At 33.2% G+C, this 19,853-nt stretch overlaps 1 protein-coding gene across 3 annotated transcripts; it reads left to right on the top strand.

Annotated features, from left to right (window-relative positions):
* The first annotated feature begins 13,531 nt into the window (after window positions 1-13,531).
* Window positions 13,532-18,743, top strand: LOC110942138 (CMP-sialic acid transporter 3). 3 transcript variants are annotated; one of them, XM_022183863.2, is made up of 17 exons: window positions 13,532-13,582; window positions 14,037-14,081; window positions 14,996-15,212; window positions 15,332-15,448; window positions 15,621-15,677; window positions 15,815-15,892; window positions 15,980-16,024; window positions 16,160-16,219; window positions 16,361-16,483; window positions 16,675-16,752; window positions 17,140-17,209; window positions 17,304-17,411; window positions 17,520-17,653; window positions 17,740-17,816; window positions 17,897-17,945; window positions 18,057-18,117; window positions 18,438-18,743. In XM_022183863.2, the coding sequence occupies exons 3-16, from the start codon at window positions 15,042-15,044 to the stop codon at window positions 18,105-18,107; spliced, it is 1,218 nt and encodes a 405-aa protein (XP_022039555.1). In that variant the 5' UTR covers window positions 13,532-13,582; window positions 14,037-14,081; window positions 14,996-15,041; the 3' UTR covers window positions 18,108-18,117; window positions 18,438-18,743. The 3 variants fall into 3 exon arrangements, with proteins under 3 accessions (XP_022039555.1, XP_022039556.1, XP_035835895.1); XM_022183864.2 differs by lacking the exon at window positions 13,532-13,582 and having other exon boundaries at window positions 13,950-14,081; window positions 15,008-15,212; XM_035980002.1 differs by lacking the exons at window positions 13,532-13,582; window positions 15,980-16,024 and having other exon boundaries at window positions 13,950-14,081.
* Window positions 18,744-19,853: the final 1,110 nt, after the last annotated feature.

The following is a 19,853-nucleotide window of genomic DNA, read 5'->3' as shown; positions in this document are numbered from 1 at the left end:
TTAACTAATACTTAGTCATTCATAGTACGATATGCAATTGCGCACGACCATTAATTAATACCCGTCTATGAGCTCTCTTAATAAGACTTATGGGTAATAGCCTTTCAGTTATAGGATCCTTAAGCATATCATGAATTTATTCGATACAAAACTTAGTTTCCTCAATTCGTTCATAAACGAATAATTAATTGCGTGTCGAAATTTAATGCAGCACCTCTTGAACTGTTACTGTTCAAGGAGTCATGGTAGCTGACTTTATCACACTAATTCTTCAAAACATTAATTATATGGAGTTAATAAACTTATGAGTCCACTGATAAATTTTCAACAACATTTAGTGACTATATTATGTCGTTATAACTTAGGTTGTTAATATCAGTGCATTATAACTCCTCCATGAGATAGGTTTTGTCTGCTGACATAAAGATATACCCGAAATTACATTTTTGTAATCTTTAAATATCACAAAGTTAAAACAATAAACCGATCTTAATTCTCACTTCTTCTTCAAATTTTAGCCTCTCGTTTCTTTTAAAGATATTGTAATACTCCATTAGATGCTTCACACTAATCTAGACGTATCTAGTGTGTTGCAATGTGAGTAATATCTAAACGAGTATAGACTTAAACTTACATAAGGCTTCTACTTAATGAAGCGTAAGGAAAATAATCTCATTTATCCTATTATCCTCTTAAAGAAGAGCAGTATTGTTTGTTACATATGTAAGGACCCATTTAATGTTAAACTTATGGAACGATACTATTGTCCCATTGGGTCTATCTCGGTACGTTATGATATCTATTACATAAGAGACATCTCTGAGATCTATTATATCAAAGTTTGTGTTAACAACGCTTTGACTTATGTAACATATACTTGTCAAAAGAATATCATCTATATGGACAAGTTTATCTTAGTTGCTCCCACTCATTTTGAGGTAGGTACATTAATCCACTTGATTCTTGATGAAAATAATTACGTTAGCTTTTCATCACATTATGATGTTTGCATTAACCCATACATGGATATTATTGGCTTACAAATAAAGTGTTCTTTAACCTTCAGTTTGAAACTTTAGGTTGTTATCTAATGAACATGTAAATGTGTCAGCCATTTGTTAGGGAAAATTGTTTTTAATGTTCATCTAATGAAGCTTTAAACCATTATAAGCTACTAGAACAGTGATGATCCTCAAAGAAAACTTTGATAATTTATCTCTTCCTAAGTATAACCTTTGACAATCAATCATGCTTCTTAGTGTCTTAACGCTTATATCAGGATTTGGTTTAGTTATGAACACTCTTAGGTAATTCAATCAAATCCCAAACGTTATACGAACATATAAAATTAGTTTTACTAGAAAACTGTTTTATTCCATTTAGAAGATTGATTGACACTAATGGCTTAGAAGATTGATTAGTTCAGTAAACTTTTCCATAATCCATTTCAACTTCAGTTAGGGAGGTTACGTAATCATCAAAGTTAGTAGGTTTTTAAACCTAGATGACCTCCTGAGTTGATTATTGGGTTTATTAGAAGTTTCAGTTTTATGGATTAGCCCTTGGTTAGGTTGCTATCATTTTCAGGATTCTAAGTTTGTAAGAGTTGGTGCAGTATGGTGTACAAGAGGTGTAATCGGAGTTAAATTCGGAGTGAAATTTAATGACACTCTTCCCCCCGACTCTTGTATTCCTTGCAAGTCATGATAAGGACCTTGACTGCTCCCACTCACCTTAGAAATCTTTAGGAACTCAGCATGCTTAGGGTCAATATTTAACGACCAACAAATTCTAATAGAGAAACAAGTTAATGACGTTAGTCGTTGTGATCTCTCTTGTTGAGGATTACGTTAGTTTAGGTAAGAAATCTATGTGTGCCCACAATTAAGCAACAATGAAACTTTTGTAAGTGTAGCATTATATTTTAAGGAGACAAGTTTTGATGGAACAGTGTCGTGATAGAGCGGTGTATTGTACAAGAGGTGTAAATTTAGGTAATGTAAAATTTTCACTCCCCCACCTCTTGCAACTATTGCAAGTTATTATTAAGATACTTAATGCTCCCACTGATCTTTAATATCTCTAGAAATGCTACAAGAGAAGTTTCAACGAGCTACGTGACATGGGAACCTATCATATATACGTTAGACTTTATTTGATTTCTTTAATGTCCAGATATCATAAGAAACTTTAGGGACATATTTAATAGAAATCTTATTAAGTATATATATGAATAGATTTCTTCTAAGACCGTGGGCCATATGCGACAAAATTTAGATACAAGTTGATAGTCTTTTAAATGATAAATGAATTATGTCTGAATATTCCATTTGGAATAAGTTCCACGAATGTCAATGAATGACTTATGATGGACCCATACTTATTCCTTAAGCCAAGTAATATTTAGGGCTGTAACCTCATGATTTAAAATCACTTAAAGTGAGATTAAATGAATGATCATCCTCATTAACCATGTCATGATTTCTCATGAATTTTGGTTATAATGGATGAAATTTCTAAGTCTCATTTTCTTTTTGTCAAATTCTCATTTACATGATGACAAAAGTTGTGAAAGTGTAAGGTATCGTCTAGTTTTATCTTAGGTATTGCTTCAATCCAGATATTAGTACAAATAAGATGAGCGTTTAAGGTAAGTGTGACTTTATGTTGACTATGCAAACCTCTCAACCTTCATAACATTGCTTAATTATGATACTATATTCTGATTAATCTTCAGAATATATAAGGTATCGAAAGGCGTTGTTAGAAGACTGCTTATTATGGTTCTTATAGCCTTAACATTTAATTTTGTCACTAACTCTCACGTTAGTTATTTGTTGACTTCTGGTAAGGAAACGTTTAAAACTAGAGTCAACTAATCATGTGTTTATAGGAATATTAAAGAATTATCAGACTTAAATATCATTAGTAAGTTACTATCTAATTAATTTATCCAACTGTTCTTTAGAATAATGGATAGTCTCGTTGCTTATGCCTAGTCTAATGACATAATTATGCAGTGAGATTTTCCCTTGAAGAACCTTAACGTTGGGATTAGCACTTGTAATTTGTCTATGGACCTTAGAACAATCCTCTCTTAAGGTTTTAGTGGTTGTAAGGTGAATAACATCTTATTTTCCAGTTTCAAACATTTATTTCTTTGTACATATGTTGCTTATCAACACACTCGTTATACTTTGCTATTTTTGAGTGTTATAGTTGATTTATAAGGCATCAAATTGTACAAGTGAAAATCTTAGTATGTAATGTACTGGAAAAATGTACTTATTTCCATGCGTAAGCCCTTAACTTTATGGGTCATGGTATTGTACATTGTTATGTATTCACATAAACCACTTAGCTTTATAATTTATAATTTTAAATGAAGGCATGCATCTTAGGAGTTCTAGTGATTATTCCACAATAATAGATTAGTCTTAGGAAAGACTTAATCTGGAATAACCTTTTAGTGACAATACTTATTCTTGATTATCATAAGAGACATCATGTTCGATTTATCCTAATCATCATGCTCTATTTTTCTTCTGTAGTGCTTTATCAGAAGAGAGCAATAGGATTATCGTGTCTTAAGAGATAATCAAGGATTTAATTTAAGAGCTAATTCTTATAGAAACTTTAAGTAAAACATATTGATTTAGGAATTAGAGTGGATGAGATATATATTTATAGAAGAAAATTATAGTGAGTAAAATTATGGGTACTAAGAATAAGGCAGACGAAATGATCATAAAAATTAATTGAGGATCATTAATATAAGGATCATTATGTGAAGATGTTTTGATATGTCTATTACTAACATCAAAATAATAGACTACTTAAAGTTCTACTTAAACGAAGACAAATCAGCTTTGGCCAGAAGTGTAATCATTTAAGCATGTGTGCAAAGTGGTTGTAACAAATCAGCTTTGGCCAGAAATTGAGACAATCACTTTAGTTATGCACTTGTTAAGTATGCTAAACATAAATGAATTAAATTAGCTTTGGCCAGAATTAAGACATTTCACGTTTGTAATGCATACTCAACATAGCTTTTATAATACTTGAACAATAAATAGATGCATCAAATCAGCTTTGGCCAGAAGTGATACATCAAAAGCTCATTCAAGTTAAGCTATTTTGGTTTTGTAAAACATTATTTGATCCTTATTAATTAACTAAGTATTTACAAAAACCAATTATTTAGTAGCAAACCACCTGTTAGCGCTGGGGTTGCAGAGGGGTAGCGTGCCCCCGCACGGGGTTCGGGGCGGAGCCCCAAGCTAAATCTTAGTTCACATTAAACAACCTAAAATAATGAAGTTTCGAGTGAGATCTCGACTCAGTTATGAGATCCCGAGTGCGATCTCGAGTCAAGTCTCGACTCAGCTTATAACATTATGAGGTCTCGACTCATTAATGGTCTCGAGTCGCAACCTCAGTGTCTCGAGTCGTAATCATGGTCTCGACTGCTGTGAATTATGAGATCTCAGACTCCTTATGAGGTCTCGAGTCGCAACCATGGTCTCGAGTTGTGATGTTGTGGTCTCGAGTTGTAGCTTTATGGTCTCGAGTCGCAACCTTATGGTCTCGAGTTATGACCTTATGGTCTCGAGTCGAGACCTTTGTCTCGAGTTGTAAAGATTGAAGCCCTTAGTCGAAACCTCAGTGGTCTCGAGTCGAGACCTTATGATCTCGAGTCGAAATCGTTGTCTCGAGTTATAAACATTTGAGAACACTTATGATTTCGAGTCGAGTTCGTGTGGTCTCGAATCGAGATCTTGGTCTCGGCTCGTTAAAGGGATCTCGAAACTTCCTGTTACAGCTATTAGTGATAATAACTGAAAATTCGAATTCTAAGGTTTTTGAGATATGGTTTCCTGTTTTAATGATGATCTAATTTTGTCAAAATATTTCGAAAATTTTATCTCGATTATCAATTAACAGTTTTCGAATAAACTTAGATGATAAAATTGGATCAAAACAGGAAAAAAACACTCAATAATCCTAATTACATTCCAAAACATAAAGGAATTTCGAATTTTCCTAAGAACATGATGAACCCTAAAAAATAAAACATGATTCTGGAACCCGAAATCTGAAAATTAAGGCTTCGAAACAGATTTCGGACATGAACTTTAACCATATTGGTCTCGAGTCATATAATAAACCAATTAAATTTTCGAAACAGTGATATCGATGACTTCATGAGGGACTCGAAACCATGCTGTTAATTATATTAGGCTTTTAAAATTTCTGTTTTCCAGATTTCAATCCCAGAATAATGGATAGAAACAGAACTGACTAATCAACATATGCTCTGATACCACATGTTGGTCAGTTCTGTTTAGACATAATGGAAAACATGAAAACATACCTTTGATTGCATCAGCACATGCCAGCAGAGAATCCAGATGGAGACGCAGCAACAGTATTTGACATGATTATCAATTTGATCTGGTTCCTCCTTAGGGTGCAATCTAATGATGGTGATAATAAGAAACCGACAAGGGAATCGGCTATGGAGAGAGAGGTCGATTGATGTTATGAGTAATTAGGTTATGTGTCTAACCCTAGAACCTCTACATAAGTCTCCTTATATATGCACACAGGAGGAAACCCTAATTAGTTAATAAGGGTAATTAGGCCCATCAACAATTACCAACTAATTATTTAATAGGATTGTTATATATTTTGATCCATATAATGTAAATGATTATAATGGATACTAGATTAAATATAATATTAAGTATATAAAATATTTAATCTTACATGTAAGTCTAAGTACTAAGATATGACAAAAGATTTATGCAATATACCTTAGATAGTGACAAGTGCCTCCCTTAAATGATTAGTTATAAGGCTGTAATTTTAGACATAGACACGAAAACACGACTTGAAATGACACGACCTTAAAAGGTTCTTATTTAACCCTTAATAGGTTTTGTGTATTAAATAGGTCGACTCGATAAGACCTGTTAATTTTCGTATCTAAATAGGTTAAGTACCCATTAAGACATGTTAATAATTTTCATTTGAAAGAAATAGGAAGTGGGTTGGGTTTTGATATACACGGTCTGAACAGAGGAAAAACATAACCCTAATTTTGAAACATCAAACATCGCAGCTCGCACACCTGTCTCTCTCCCTCTCTCTCAACTCCACGTCTCAATGGTCGGCATCCACACTCCACTCCTCCAGGGCATGTTCTTAACATGTCGTGTTTGTATTTTGACATGTCATATGCTACCCTCGTAAGTTTTTTTGTGTCTTAACAGATCGTGTTCGTGTAACCTGTTTATAATCAATTTTGTGTTCGTGTTTGGACAAAACTAACATGATTAGATTTCGTGTTGTGTTCTGTTTGTGTTTACATGTTTCGTGGCCGTGTCTGACACGCTATGTCAACCCTCATTAGTTATGGCATTCAGACACAAGCAACTTATGTTGAATATAATACCTATTACCCATTTCTTGGGCCATGCATAATAGGCATTATAGGGGCGTGAATGAGTTTGATAACGCTTCAAACACCGCCCCCTTGGGCATTATAGAAGCATGAAGAGGGAGGGGTTTTACTAGTATAATGAGAAATGAGGAGACAAAAATTGTAAAGTAATGATTGAAAGTGCATTAAGGGGTATTAACCATTACACATTTTTTAAAGCGGTGTTACAATGTTGATTGGCAGAAAATTCCCCTTAAAGGGCATTAACCATTAGGATGGTTTTATGCCGATAGATCTTAGAGGGTGTAATCAGTATTGATTCTACCCTGATCCTTAGCAATTTATATTAAATCACAACTGAGTGTGCTACGTTTGAAGGACAAGTATGTTTATCAAGGACGTATACAATACACATAAAATCCAAGCGAGTGACGATTTATCGTAATCACGACTTATGATAAAAACTTTATTGGAGATGTCTGTGACACTAGGGATGGACATTTGGTACCGGGTACCGATACTGGATATCCCACCTAATTATTTTGGTACCGGTACCTAATTTCGACGATTTTTTGTATCATTATCTTGCTCATCCCTATGTGACACTTGTGTCCACATATTGTAGGGTATGATGTGGCTTGCCAAATCTATGAGCAAGTAGGCTTGTAAACGAACACGAACATGATTTAATATTAACCAAGCACGAACATATAATTTAATTTTTTTGTTCATGTCTGTTTATTAAGAAAATGTGTATGTTCATGTTTGTTCATGTTTGTTTATTTTAAACCTAAACGAACAGTTCCCAAAAGTAAACGAGCACAAACAAAATTGAACAAACATAAATGAATATAAATTAACATTAATGAACAAGACTATTACATCATAATTCATCGAAAAGCGCATGATTTAAATTAGTGGTTTAAATATATATCTATAATACTATATTGAGAGAACTGGGTTTTCTACACTTTTCGTAATTTTGTCATACGTACAAATTTTGAAGCACCATGTACAAATGAAGCAAACCTTTTTAAAGGGGGGAAGCTTGGACATTGTCCAAAGTTTTAAGACACTTTGAGAGCAATCTAAACATTTCATCCATGGAATCCATGCCCACTTATGTCTTCCATTAATTGAATTAAATTAAGAAATTAAATAAAAGTTTTATAATAATTAAAGAAATTAATTGATTAAATTAAAGGTTAGACATGCAACCTTTGGGATTTTCATGATTTATGTATAAATATAAAGAATCTATAATACCTTATTAAGAGAACTAGGATTTTTACCCTTTTGGTAATTTTACATTGTGTACATATTCTGAAGCAACATGTACAAGAGAGCCAAGCTATTTTAGAGGGGGTAAACTTGCGCATTTCCCAAAAATTTAAGATACTTTAGGGGCATTCTAGTGATTTCGGCACCTGTGTAACCTATAATTAAGATAAATGTATAAATTTTTATCAGTACTACTCATCAATATTTTATGATTATCAAATAAATATATAAAATTAATAATATTTCAAACATATATTTATATAACAAGTGATCAAAACCAAACTCCTCGTGGAGTTGAAAACTCAAATAAATCAATAAATAAACATATAATTGGAATTAACTCTTTTTGTTGAATGTAATGTAACTTAAATAATCTGTTTCATTTTATCAACTGTCGCAACCGATCTTGCTTAAATGGATATCATTGATAATCAAATAAATCGTTATAACCACTTTGATGAAAGTTTTTTTTATATATAAAAGAAATACACCGTCATGTGAATCAATTCAGTTTGAAATGGTTCTAAAATCATCATCGAAACCAAACCTGCAAATATTGCATCTTCTAGCAAAAGTAACCTCCATGACCGGATAGCATCACCATCTTGTTAACTCAACGACGTCTAACCACGACATCTTCAAATTGGAGCACCGCCGCAATTGTGTGAAGTCTGAGCTATCACATCAGATCCAACCAAAACCTTCATCTTTGCTCGCCAGTTTAACACAACTGCTAGCACTATTGTTCCCATTTTCGGGATTCAGTAGCCACCATCTTCCGTTCAGTAGTTCAATTGCAGTGGTCCAAGACCAATCAGAAGTGCTTTCATCCCAATTAAGCCAGAAAAGACAACACAACAACCAAACGCAACCGCCACCTCAAGCCTTTATCTATCTCGTCTTCTGAATGCCCATCCTTTTTGTGATCACATAAAAGATATTACACAGACCTTTTAGAATCATCAATGGGTTAGACATATTTTGTTTTCTGTAGCCGATAAGTCAAGTACATCAACAGCGCCCACTACACTTCAAAACAAATAGGCACACAAATAATTTGTATTGCATGCATTAACATTCATAACACGCAGGTACCACTGAAACAAAATCCCCACAAGTTAAGGATGGTAACAAAGAGAAAAGTACGGCTTCCACTGAACCATCCTTAAGTGATTGTCATCAACCAAAGGATTCACCAATAAAGCAAAAGAAAAACAACCCACCTGGTACACTCACAACAACTTTCACTATTCATATAGTTTACGGCGTATACACAATCCACGTTATTTGTATTAACAAAAAAAATGGTTTCTTAGCAACATCCACGCACACATACAACATAATCAAAGAAATGAAGAAGACCCATGGATGTATTGGTACGACGTCCACACCACTAAACACCCCAACTCACCAGCAAACTAACGAACAAGACGAATGGGAGGATGATGAACGGTGGACAACCAATATTGACGAAATCAAGGAGACATTCAAACCTTATTTAAATTGATCATACTATCTCATTCGACGTGGTTACTATGGTCCCCCGATTTAAAATAATTTGTCAATGACTTTCAGACGACCTTTTCTTCTTACCTTTAAGAATTTTAGTACAGTTTTGGGCCATTTAGCCAAAAATCAAATGATCACTTTTTTATACAAACAAACCGGGAAGTCCATATTAAAAAATTAAATAAATAAACAAGCCTACTACTAAAGTAGGTAAAAACAAACAAATAACTAAATGAAAAAAGAAACATGTTTCGTCCAACCATTGTTACGCATTTCAAGTTAATTTATCATAACTCACATGTTTCGTTTTGTAAGATAAGAGTGACATGTAGGGTTTTGTAACTAACAAACTTCATGCTTAAAAGTCAACATTTATAATATATATCATAAATGAATATGATATCAGTCGGGATACCCGCCGCAACGCGCGGGCTTTCCCACTAGTGATTCAATTACAAAAGTAGTGTAAAAGACACTTTTATGGCCACATAGGCTATAGCCTAGTGGTCAAGAGGAATTATCTTTTGTGGGAAACCAAGGTTCAATACTTGGGGTGTAAGTATTTAAGGGGAAAAATTAGCCGTTAAAAAGACACTTTAATGTTTGTATTTATAAAAATATAACTAGTTATTATGCATTTATTTAAAATTTAAATGAACAAACATAAACATAAACGAACGTACATAAATGAACTTAATAAATGAACATAAACACACGTTCATGAACATAAATGAACGAACAAACCATGTGTTCTTGCCGTTTGTTTAATTAAATGAATAGAAAAAAATTGTTGGTGTTCGTTCAATTGTTTAAATAAACGAACATAAATGAACTTCCCGCTAAACAGTTCATGCACGTTGGGCTCGTTTACAAGCCTAAGTAAGAATATAATCATTAGAACAAATTAATTACCCAAAAACATTATGATTCAGTGAAAACTATTTTACAGGTTTAGCAAACACATTCAAGTTATATAAATAAAATTTCTTTAAAAAGATAGAATCGGGTTATTTATGTACCTAAGGCTGTAAATAAACCGAACGAACATGAACAAAACATTGTTTGTGTTTGTTTGTTAAAAAAATATATGTGCTCAACAATACTTACCAAACGAGAATTTTTGTCCGTGTTCACTAAAAAATGAATATATTCATGTTCGTTTGTTAATTTTAGCCTTTTAGGTAACGAACGCAAACAAACATTCATGAACACAAATAAATGTTCATGAATATGAATGCAAATAAAAACAAACGAACACAAACAAACGTTCATGAACAAAATATATAATAGACCGATACTTATTAAATAATTTACTTGTCAGAACTTTAAAGTATTTAAACACATATAAAAAACACTAATGAACTATCAAACATAAACAAACACGTTACCGAACGTTCACGAACATAAATGAACGAATGCTGCCTCTGTTCATGTACGTTCAATTAACTAAATGAATAAACTTTTTTCTTCGTGTTCGTTCATTCATTAAACGAACGAATACATATGAAGTTCACGCCAAACAGTTCACGAATTGTTCGCTGAATATTGGGTTTACAACCCAACCAGCAGATGTATAAGTTAATTGTTCAAAAAGTAACAATTATAACAAGAATACCTTTTTTTTAACGGCGTACGGTTGGATGTCGCTAACCGGGTTAGTAGTTAGCATCACCAAGTTAGTATTAAAATCCTCTTTTCCTGTATTTGAACCCAGGACCTCTTAAAGAATCAAAGCCTTCCACCTCCCCTTAACCACTAGGCCAAGAGATATTGGTTGTAACAAGAATACTAAGCCAACAATTTAACCCGATATAATTTATAAGTTAGCATACATTTTTTTGAACGACTTAATTTTCGTCATCAATGAGATTCAAACCCTTATCACGTGGAAAGAAAAAACTTTATACAACACCTTCATACCGCTAGGCCAAAGACCCTTCGGCACAAATACGATATACTTAAGGAATTGGAATTGAATGAAAAAGATATATAATAATCCCAACTATTCGCCGTTGGTCGCCAACAGTCCCAACTTCAAAAAATAACCACTGATAGTCCTAGCTATTAAGTATTAACATCTTCGTCCCAAATCTGTTTGCAACCTTAGATAAGACCTTTATAAACCTTTTTCTGGCCGAAAACAGTTTTCCGGCGACCGGAGACTAACGACGTTAGGGTTCTGTTAGTCAGGGTCCATTGGTGGCCAATATGTCAATAGTTGGGAATGCCAATGATTATTTTTGAGTTAGGACTGTTGACGGCTAACGACAAATAGTTCGGATTATTAAAATCCAATATTACTTATTTTTAATAAACAGAATTAGAATCGAATGAAAAAGATACATTTATTTTTAATATTTATTAATAAAGCAAAGAGAATGAAAAAGATATATTTATTTTTAATATCTATACCTATACTATACAATAAAAGAAACCAACGGGGGGACACATGTCATTTATTGGAGCCATCTAATTTTTAGTTTTATCGTCTCTCTCCTACTTAATTATAGATAATTAATATTAATTAAAAGATAATTATAAAATTAAATTTAATATAAATTTAAACAATTCGTATAGGAGATTATATAATATTTTGAAATATTTATTCGATTTCAAAATTATTTATCCTGAAATTAAAAAAAGACGTACAATAAATATAAAATAATATAATGTAAATGATTTATTTATTTTATTAAACTGAAGTAGTTAAGGGTAGAACCTATTTCAAAAATGTTTATAAAGGGTAAACAAAAACATTGATCAATGTCTATTGGTTATATACTTTTATTTTCGTGTTCAACTCTCAACTTAAATACAATATTCACTATGTTTACGTGCCATTTATAAGAACCATCACCGCAATCACACCATTCATCATATATCGAGTATATTCGTTAGTTTTTTAAAAGATATAATTTTTTATTAGATTCATTCAACCGTGTAATAAATGAGGTTTTTTAAAATTATAATATTTTTATTATTTACTATACAAAATTGCATTTATGCAACTCGTGTAATACACCGGGTTTTTAAAAATATAACTTTTTTTATTATGTGGTATATAAAATTAGATTTATTCAATCCATATAATACACAGAGTTCATAAATATATAACAAGATATAACTTTTTATTGACTGTTATGTAAAATTACATGTGCTCAACCCATACAATAGATGGGGTTCTTAAAAATGTAACTTCTTTTTCATTATTTAATACATAAAATTAAATTTACCCAACCCATACAATACACGGGGTTCTTAAAGATATAACTTTTTTTTATTATTTAATATATAAAATTACATTTATTCAATCCATGTAATAGACGAGGTTTTTAAAGATATATTGTTTTATTATTTGGTATATGAAATTACATTTATTCAACCCGTGTAATAAATGAGGTTTTTAAAGATATATTTTTTATTATTTGATATATAAAATTATATTTATTCAACCCATGTATTACACGGGATTCTAACCTAGTTTATTAATAAAGCAAAGAATTAATACATTGCTATTTACAATAAAGCGAAGAATTTAACACATTGCCATTAACCTTTTTAACAAAGAATGCATTGCTATTAACCTTTTTAACGACATTTATTCAAAAAATATTTAATACAAATACATTGCAATTTACAATAAAGCAAAGAATTAAATTGCTGTTAACCTTTTTAGCGACATTTATTCAAAAATATTTGATACATTTATCTTTATTTATTAAAAAATATATTGAATGAATTTATAATCTGATTACGTCATTAAGTTTGTTATTTTTAATGTTGAAAAACAATTTCGTATATTTTTATAATTTGTAAAGCTTAAATTGTTATATCACAAATATCGTTATAAAATATATTATTATTCATACTTTCTTAGAAAGCATCTTTTTATAAAAATATCTGCATATGAGTTGTGTTAAACGTACCTCATCTTTAACAAACTCTAAAAAATGAATCCACCATTAAACAAAAAAAAAATATTTAGAAAAACATAAAGGGTATGTTATTTAGAAGTGGAAGGGGCACATTTAGAAAAACCTTTAAGTAAAAAATATACTCAATAAATATATCATTAGAAAAACCTTTAAGTAAAAAATATACATAATAAATATATCATATTTACTATATTATATACTATATTAGCCCTTCAAAAAGAAAAAAGAAAACGTTTTTTTTTGTAACTTATAAAACCAAACTGAGTATGACAAAATCCATAATGAAACAATACACAAAAATATTCTTTATAATCATTTTCTTTTTCTGACAAAGTGTCAGCGACCCAATTCCAAATCGTCACGTTTGTGTAAATTCAAAGCAAATCAAGAACAAGTGTTGCCATTTTGTTGGGTATGAAACAAAACAACCCACTGCAACTCCAAGCGATCAGATCCAAAATCTTTAATTTTTTCCCATTTATGTTTCGTAAATTAATGAGTAAACTTCCGTTTTGCTCCCTGTGGTTTGGTCACTTTAACAGTTTTGCTCCAAACCTTTAAAAATAGCCATTTTACTCCCTGATGTTACGGTTTTTTTGCCAGTTTGCTCCCCGCCTCTAACTTCATTCCAATTGTTTGTTTTTCCATTTTGCTCCCCGCAGGGAGCAAACTGGCAACAAAACCAAAACATCAGGGAGTAAAATGGCTATTTTTAAAGGTTTGGGGCAAAACCGTTAAAGTGACCAAACCACAGGGAGCAAAACGGAAGTTTACTCTAAATTAATCCCATTTCGACCCTTTATTATTCCCTGCTTTTAAGGGCCTCAATTCTGTGTTTTTGTTCAAGATTTAGGGTTTTTCTTCAGGTGTTGGTGGTTGGAGTTTGGTAGCTGGAGTGGGTGTGTTAAAGGGTAAGAATTGTTTTTTATATTTGTTTATGAATTATGTGATGAAAGTTTTTTTTTTTTTTTTTTTTTTTTTTATGTAATGTGATGGGATATAGAGGAAGTGGTGATTTGGGTTTTTTAGTATATGGTTTGATTTAGTTGTTAGATGTAAATGTATGTAACTATGTATGTATATGTGATGGTAGTGTATGAACTAGCAAATCTTGATTTGAGGGGTTTAGGTTAGGGTTTGGCTAAAGAAAGAACACTTGCACACTATTTAGAAATCACTAACGTGTCATATGGGTCGTATGATGTCATACGTGTTGTATCACTGGTGAAAAATGGTCATATGGGTCGTATGAGGGGCCGTATGAGGTTTTATTAGTCAAATCACACGGGTGTATAACGTGTTTGTCTGACACAGAAATGACTGATGATCACTACAAAGTCATATGGCCTGTATGACCTTTTTTTTCTCTATGTCATATGGGTCGTATGACAGTCGAAAATTGGTCATATGGATCGTATGAGGACCCATACAAGGCAGTGTTCGCCAAATCATACGATCCGTATGACGTGTTTAGTTGACACAGAAATGACTGATGTGATCGCTACAAAGTCATATGGCCCGTATGACCATTTTATTCTACACGTCATATGGGTCGTATGACAGTCGAAAAATGGTCATATGGGTCGTATGAGGACCCATACAAGGTAGTGTTCGCCAAATCATACGATCCGTATGCCGTGTTTGGTTGACACAAAAATGACTGACATGACCACTGACAAAGTCATAAGCCCGTATGATCATATCATACGGCCCACATGATGTGATGGTGTCTCTTAAGCAGTTAAGAATCAGCCTTAGGTTATTAGTCTAGTAGTTGTTTAATTTTCTAGTGGTGTTTCTGTAATTGATGCTGATTTTGTTGTAGGTTGAATTTTAGGGAAAAAAGGATATAGATAAAGGGGAAGTTTTGGATGACGAAAGAGGAGATGATAGAGTGCAGTGTCTGTCACTCCAAATTGGTGAAACCGACCACGAAAACTGTCTCAAGGGCTTATGATCAATACAGGAGTAAAACCCCGAAGAAAAATCGCGCACTCAACGTTCTCTTGGTTGTTGGTGACTGTATGTTAGTTGGTTTACAGGTTCATAGCTTCCCAATGCTATATTCATAAAGCGCAATCTTGTACACAATTATATTTTTTTTTAAACTGTGTAATTTAAATATTAATCAGTTGAATGCTATTTGATTGTCTTGTTACAGCCAATATTGGTGTATATGTCGAAGGTGGACGGGAAGTTCAGTTTTAGCCCCCTTAGTGTTAACCTTTTGACCGAAGTTGCAAAGGTTGTTTTTGCATTGGTTATGCTTCTAATTCAGGTGAATTATTTTTCTTACCCCCTTAACATAAGTTGTTTGCACATACCAACAATGTGTATGGAGTTTCTTTCGATAATTATAACTTCATTTTTATAAAAGTTAACACTATATTAACCGATCTTTCACATAACGTCACAGTTTGACATTGTTATAATGCGTATCTGGTTTGCAGGCGAGAAATCAGAAGCCCGGGGAGAAGTCACTTCTTTCGCTCTCTACTTTTGTACAGGTAACGCCATCGGGTTTTCAGATCTTGAGGATTCATACACTAAAAAAGCCGCTTGTTCCTGTTTTATTTGCGTAATCTTCGTTAATGTATATATTTAAAAAAAAAATATATTAATGTCTACCATCATTTTTCCTCAGGCAGCCCGTAACAATGTGCTTCTTGCTGTTCCGGCACTTCTCTATGCTATCAATAACTACCTGAAGTTCATCATGCAGGTAGCTTGTTCTATAATCAATAGCCTTATATCCGATAACATAACTTTATTTTCTTTTATACAATATCGGATTAAAATATTTTTGCAGCTCTATTTTAATCCAGCAACTGTAAAGATGCTGAGCAATCTAAAGGTAATTTTTGTTAGCATCGCCCCCCCACATTCTTGTTTATCACTTGTTAATGGGTTGTGTTATCGTGATTTATAGCAAATTATATGATTTATGCAGTTCTTTTAGAATTTGATACATATTAATTGAAGACTGCAGGTTCTGGTTATTGCAGTTTTGCTAAAGATAATAATGAAACGTCGATTTTCCATTATTCAGGTTTGTTAAGAGACTCTAAATCTTAATATTTATTTGCATTTCTTTAACATGCTCAGACTCCAAATGTAATCAGATCTTCTACATTTTTTTTTTTTTATTAATTTTCAATTTAATAATTTCTCGAAATTCGTTTTATTACAGTGGGAGGCCCTTACCTTGTTGCTTATAGGAATCAGTCTAAATCAAATAAGTTCATTACCTGAGGGCCCCGCTGCAATGGGTCTTCCAGTTGCAATGGGAGCATATATTTACACATTCATATTTGTAAGTTATCTTATATCATTCTTCCTTGCTATGTTCGATTCTACACATTAGAGGCGGCAAGATGGGCCGGTTTGGTAACGGGTCAAAACAGGCCTATATCGATCGATACACACCGTTTTGGATAAAGCGATTTATGAGGTAGCCCGAATTGATCAGTACGATATTAGTCTAAGTTGAGGAGTTATGTACAGGTGACGGTTCCATCTTTAGCATCGGTCTTTAACGAGTATGCACTCAAGAGCCAATATGACACAAGCATCTACCTTCAGGTGAACAAAATATTGTATCATTCTTGCTAATTGTTTTCATTTTTTTTTTAAGTAAAATGCACGGATAGTCCCTGTGGTTTTGTAAAATAACACCTATAGCCCCTGTGGTTTGACAGTTTGTTACTCGGATAGTCCCTGGAGTGGATGTCCGTTAGTTTTCTCCGTTAAATCTATGTAAAATGACATAGATTTAACAGAGAAAACTAACGGACATCCACTCCAGGGACTATCCGAGTAACAAACTGTCAAACCACAAGGAGCACCGGTGTAATTTCCAAAAGTTGGGGGCTATAGGTGTTATTTTACAAAACCACAGGGACTATCCGTGCATTTTACTCTACTTTTTTTTTTTTTTTTTGCTAATTGGATTGTAGTGTTGGATTGCAGAACTTGTTTTTATACGGGTATGGTGCTATATTCAATTTTCTTGGAATTCTTGGAACCGTGGTTATCCAAGGTAATAATAATCTTCTTCCTCTATAGAGCCACTCGCAAGCCATTCATCTTAAGTTGTATATATTTGATTTATTCTGTTTTTTTTTTTTTTTCAGGCCCTGAAAGCTTTGATATTTTTCAAGGACATTCAAAAGCTACCATGCTTTTAATTATAAACAATGCGGGGCAGGGAATTTTATCCTCATTTTTCTTCAAATACGCAGGTAAGATAATAATGCTCATTGTTTATGATTCCGCCTTTAAGCAGCTAAGAGTTGTTAATTATGTGTTAATTAAGAGATATTTTAAAATTTTCATTTTGTGGCATGCAGATACAATCTTGAAAAAGTATTCATCTACAGTTGCGACAATTTTCACGGGCTTTGCGTCTGCCGCTTTGTTCGGTCATACGTTGACGATAAATTTTATGTTAGGAATTTCTATTGTTTTCATTTCAATGCATCAGGTATGTCCATAAAATTTCATGTGATCATGCTCGTCATCCGTGTTCTTTATAAGAAAATTAAACTCAATTTTTATTTTATTATCCAGTTCTTTTCACCTCTTTCGGACGTTAAAGAAGAAGAAAATGGAGTATTGGAGCTTGAATCTGTTAAAAAAACTGATAGGTCTCTATGTTTGTCTTATATTGTCATTATCGTTAGATATTTACGACCTTTTTTTACCTGATTTTTATGAATGTTTACAGGTTAGAAGATTCGAGTTTCATAGATATGACAGCAGGTGCTAACGAGGAGGTAAATACGGTTTATTTTTCGTCCATAGTGTTGCTTGTTTTGCTTTAGTATGACTGCTAATGCGGTAATGCCAAGACTTTTTTTTTTTTCAAAATATACTTTTTTTTTCAGGCTCGGCATCATGTAGATTCTGATGAAAGGCGGCCACTTCTTCCTACCTGAGCCGCAAGTGGTATGTTGCTTGCTCTTTTATTATTATTATTATTATTATTATTATGAAACGGGTCGAATTTCAAATCTTACCTGAAAAAGGATACGGGTCAAACAGGTTGAAAGTCACTTAAAAGTTTTGATGATTGGATCTTATTAATTGATTTATGGAGACAAAAGATATTAATTACAGTATAGTGTCTCAAATCATATATAATACATTCATCATTTATAAAACTTATAAAGTATGGACAGATGGGTCAACACAACCTTGCCTGACCCGTTTTGACCTGTTACTCAACCCAACTTGTTTTGACTCGTTAACCAACCTGCTCATTTCAGGTTGCTTCTTAGAAGTATCATAGTGGAGGAACATTGGCAGTGGAAAATTACTTGAATAAAAGTTAGGAATTATTTTTCTCATGTACGCGGTTTATGGGCATTACCGCATTTTGTTACAAGATCATTGTTGATATCATTGAAGAATTATATACTGGGGTTACAAAGGCAAAAGAGGTGTTTAGATAGAGAAGAAGAAGAGGGAAAAATTGGGAGTGTTTGTTCCCTTATACCATCTACACTACATTTTGTATACTTACATTGAATTGAAATACAACAATTTTGGATGTTATTTTTGTGATTTCATCATGTAACTGGAACTTCATTTTTATTTTTATATACATGGTGGAGTTACATAAATGATTGCAAAGTGTTTAGATATGTTCAAGCCAACTAGAGGTGGTTTGTTGACTGTCTAGTCGGTTACAGTTTATACGAACTTAGGGGACTCGGTATGGTTTCGGTGAATAATTCGGGGATCCCATTCACCGTTCGGTGAACCATTTACGCTCAATCGGTGATCAAGATTCGGGGAGCGGTGACACCTTTTTTTGGTGAATAGTCACCGAGATTGATTGATGAGAAGGGTGAACAATTTTTGACCGTTGCAGTCTATTTTTGACCGTTGCCCTCTCTATTTGACTGTTACCCTCTATTTTTATTTAACCCACAATTTTTAATCATTTTAAAACACACAACTCTTTCAAAACATCTCTCTTTCTACATCCACAAACACCATGGATAAACAAAACAAAGGTGAACCCAAGAAAAAAGGTTCCGCTAGCCGAGGATCGGATTCAAGAAAAAAAGTTTCGCAAACGAGACAAGGTGATTTTAGAGGTCCGAGTGCACCGGTTCAAACCTCCTACGGATATTCACCGACCTCTCAACCTCAATTTTTTTACCCCCAAACTTCACAACCGACTTTTTATAGCACCCAACCTAATTTTCCACCACAAATATTTTCACACCCAAGCTTCACAACCGAGTTCGATTCATTTGCATTTAGGACCCCGCCAATTCAATCACCAAGAGAGAATGTCGAGCGCCCACTTCCTATCTACGATGAAGACCAAGATTTACAGGTTGTCCCCGAAACAGAACATTTGGATGTAGATAGTGGCGAGGACAAAGAAGAATATGAGGAAGAAGACGATGATATTGGTGAGGCTCACTATATTGGTGAAGCAAGTGAGCCGAAACAAAAGGGAGTCAAGGCAGAGCGTCAAAGTTGGAGGAAAAAACAAGAAGATGCCTTAGCCAAAGCATGGGTTCATTGTTCTTTAAACAAGAAACAAGGAAACCAACAAAAATGGGACAGTTTTTGGAAAAAAGTTCTCGACCGTTACAACGAAACGGTCGGCGGAAGTACTTGAATAGTTCATCAAGTACGTTCAAAATGGATGCCTATGTTGACTA

The sequence above is a fragment of the Helianthus annuus genome, chromosome 11 (assembly GCF_002127325.2).
Source record: "Helianthus annuus cultivar XRQ/B chromosome 11, HanXRQr2.0-SUNRISE, whole genome shotgun sequence".
Classification (NCBI taxonomy): domain Eukaryota; kingdom Viridiplantae; phylum Streptophyta; class Magnoliopsida; order Asterales; family Asteraceae; genus Helianthus; species Helianthus annuus.
This window is presented reverse-complemented; position numbering and strand designations above follow the sequence as displayed.

Coding starts and splice junctions, on each gene's coding strand:
- LOC110942138 (XM_022183863.2), top strand. CDS start 15,042: ATGACGAAAGAGGAGATGATAGAGTGCAGTGTCTGTCACTCCAAATTG. Junction 17,210..17,303: donor TGGAACCGTGGTTATCCAAG/GTAATAATAATC, acceptor TTTTTTTTTCAG/GCCCTGAAAGCTTTGATATT. Junction 17,412..17,519: donor ATTTTTCTTCAAATACGCAG/GTAAGATAATAA, acceptor TGTGGCATGCAG/ATACAATCTTGAAAAAGTAT.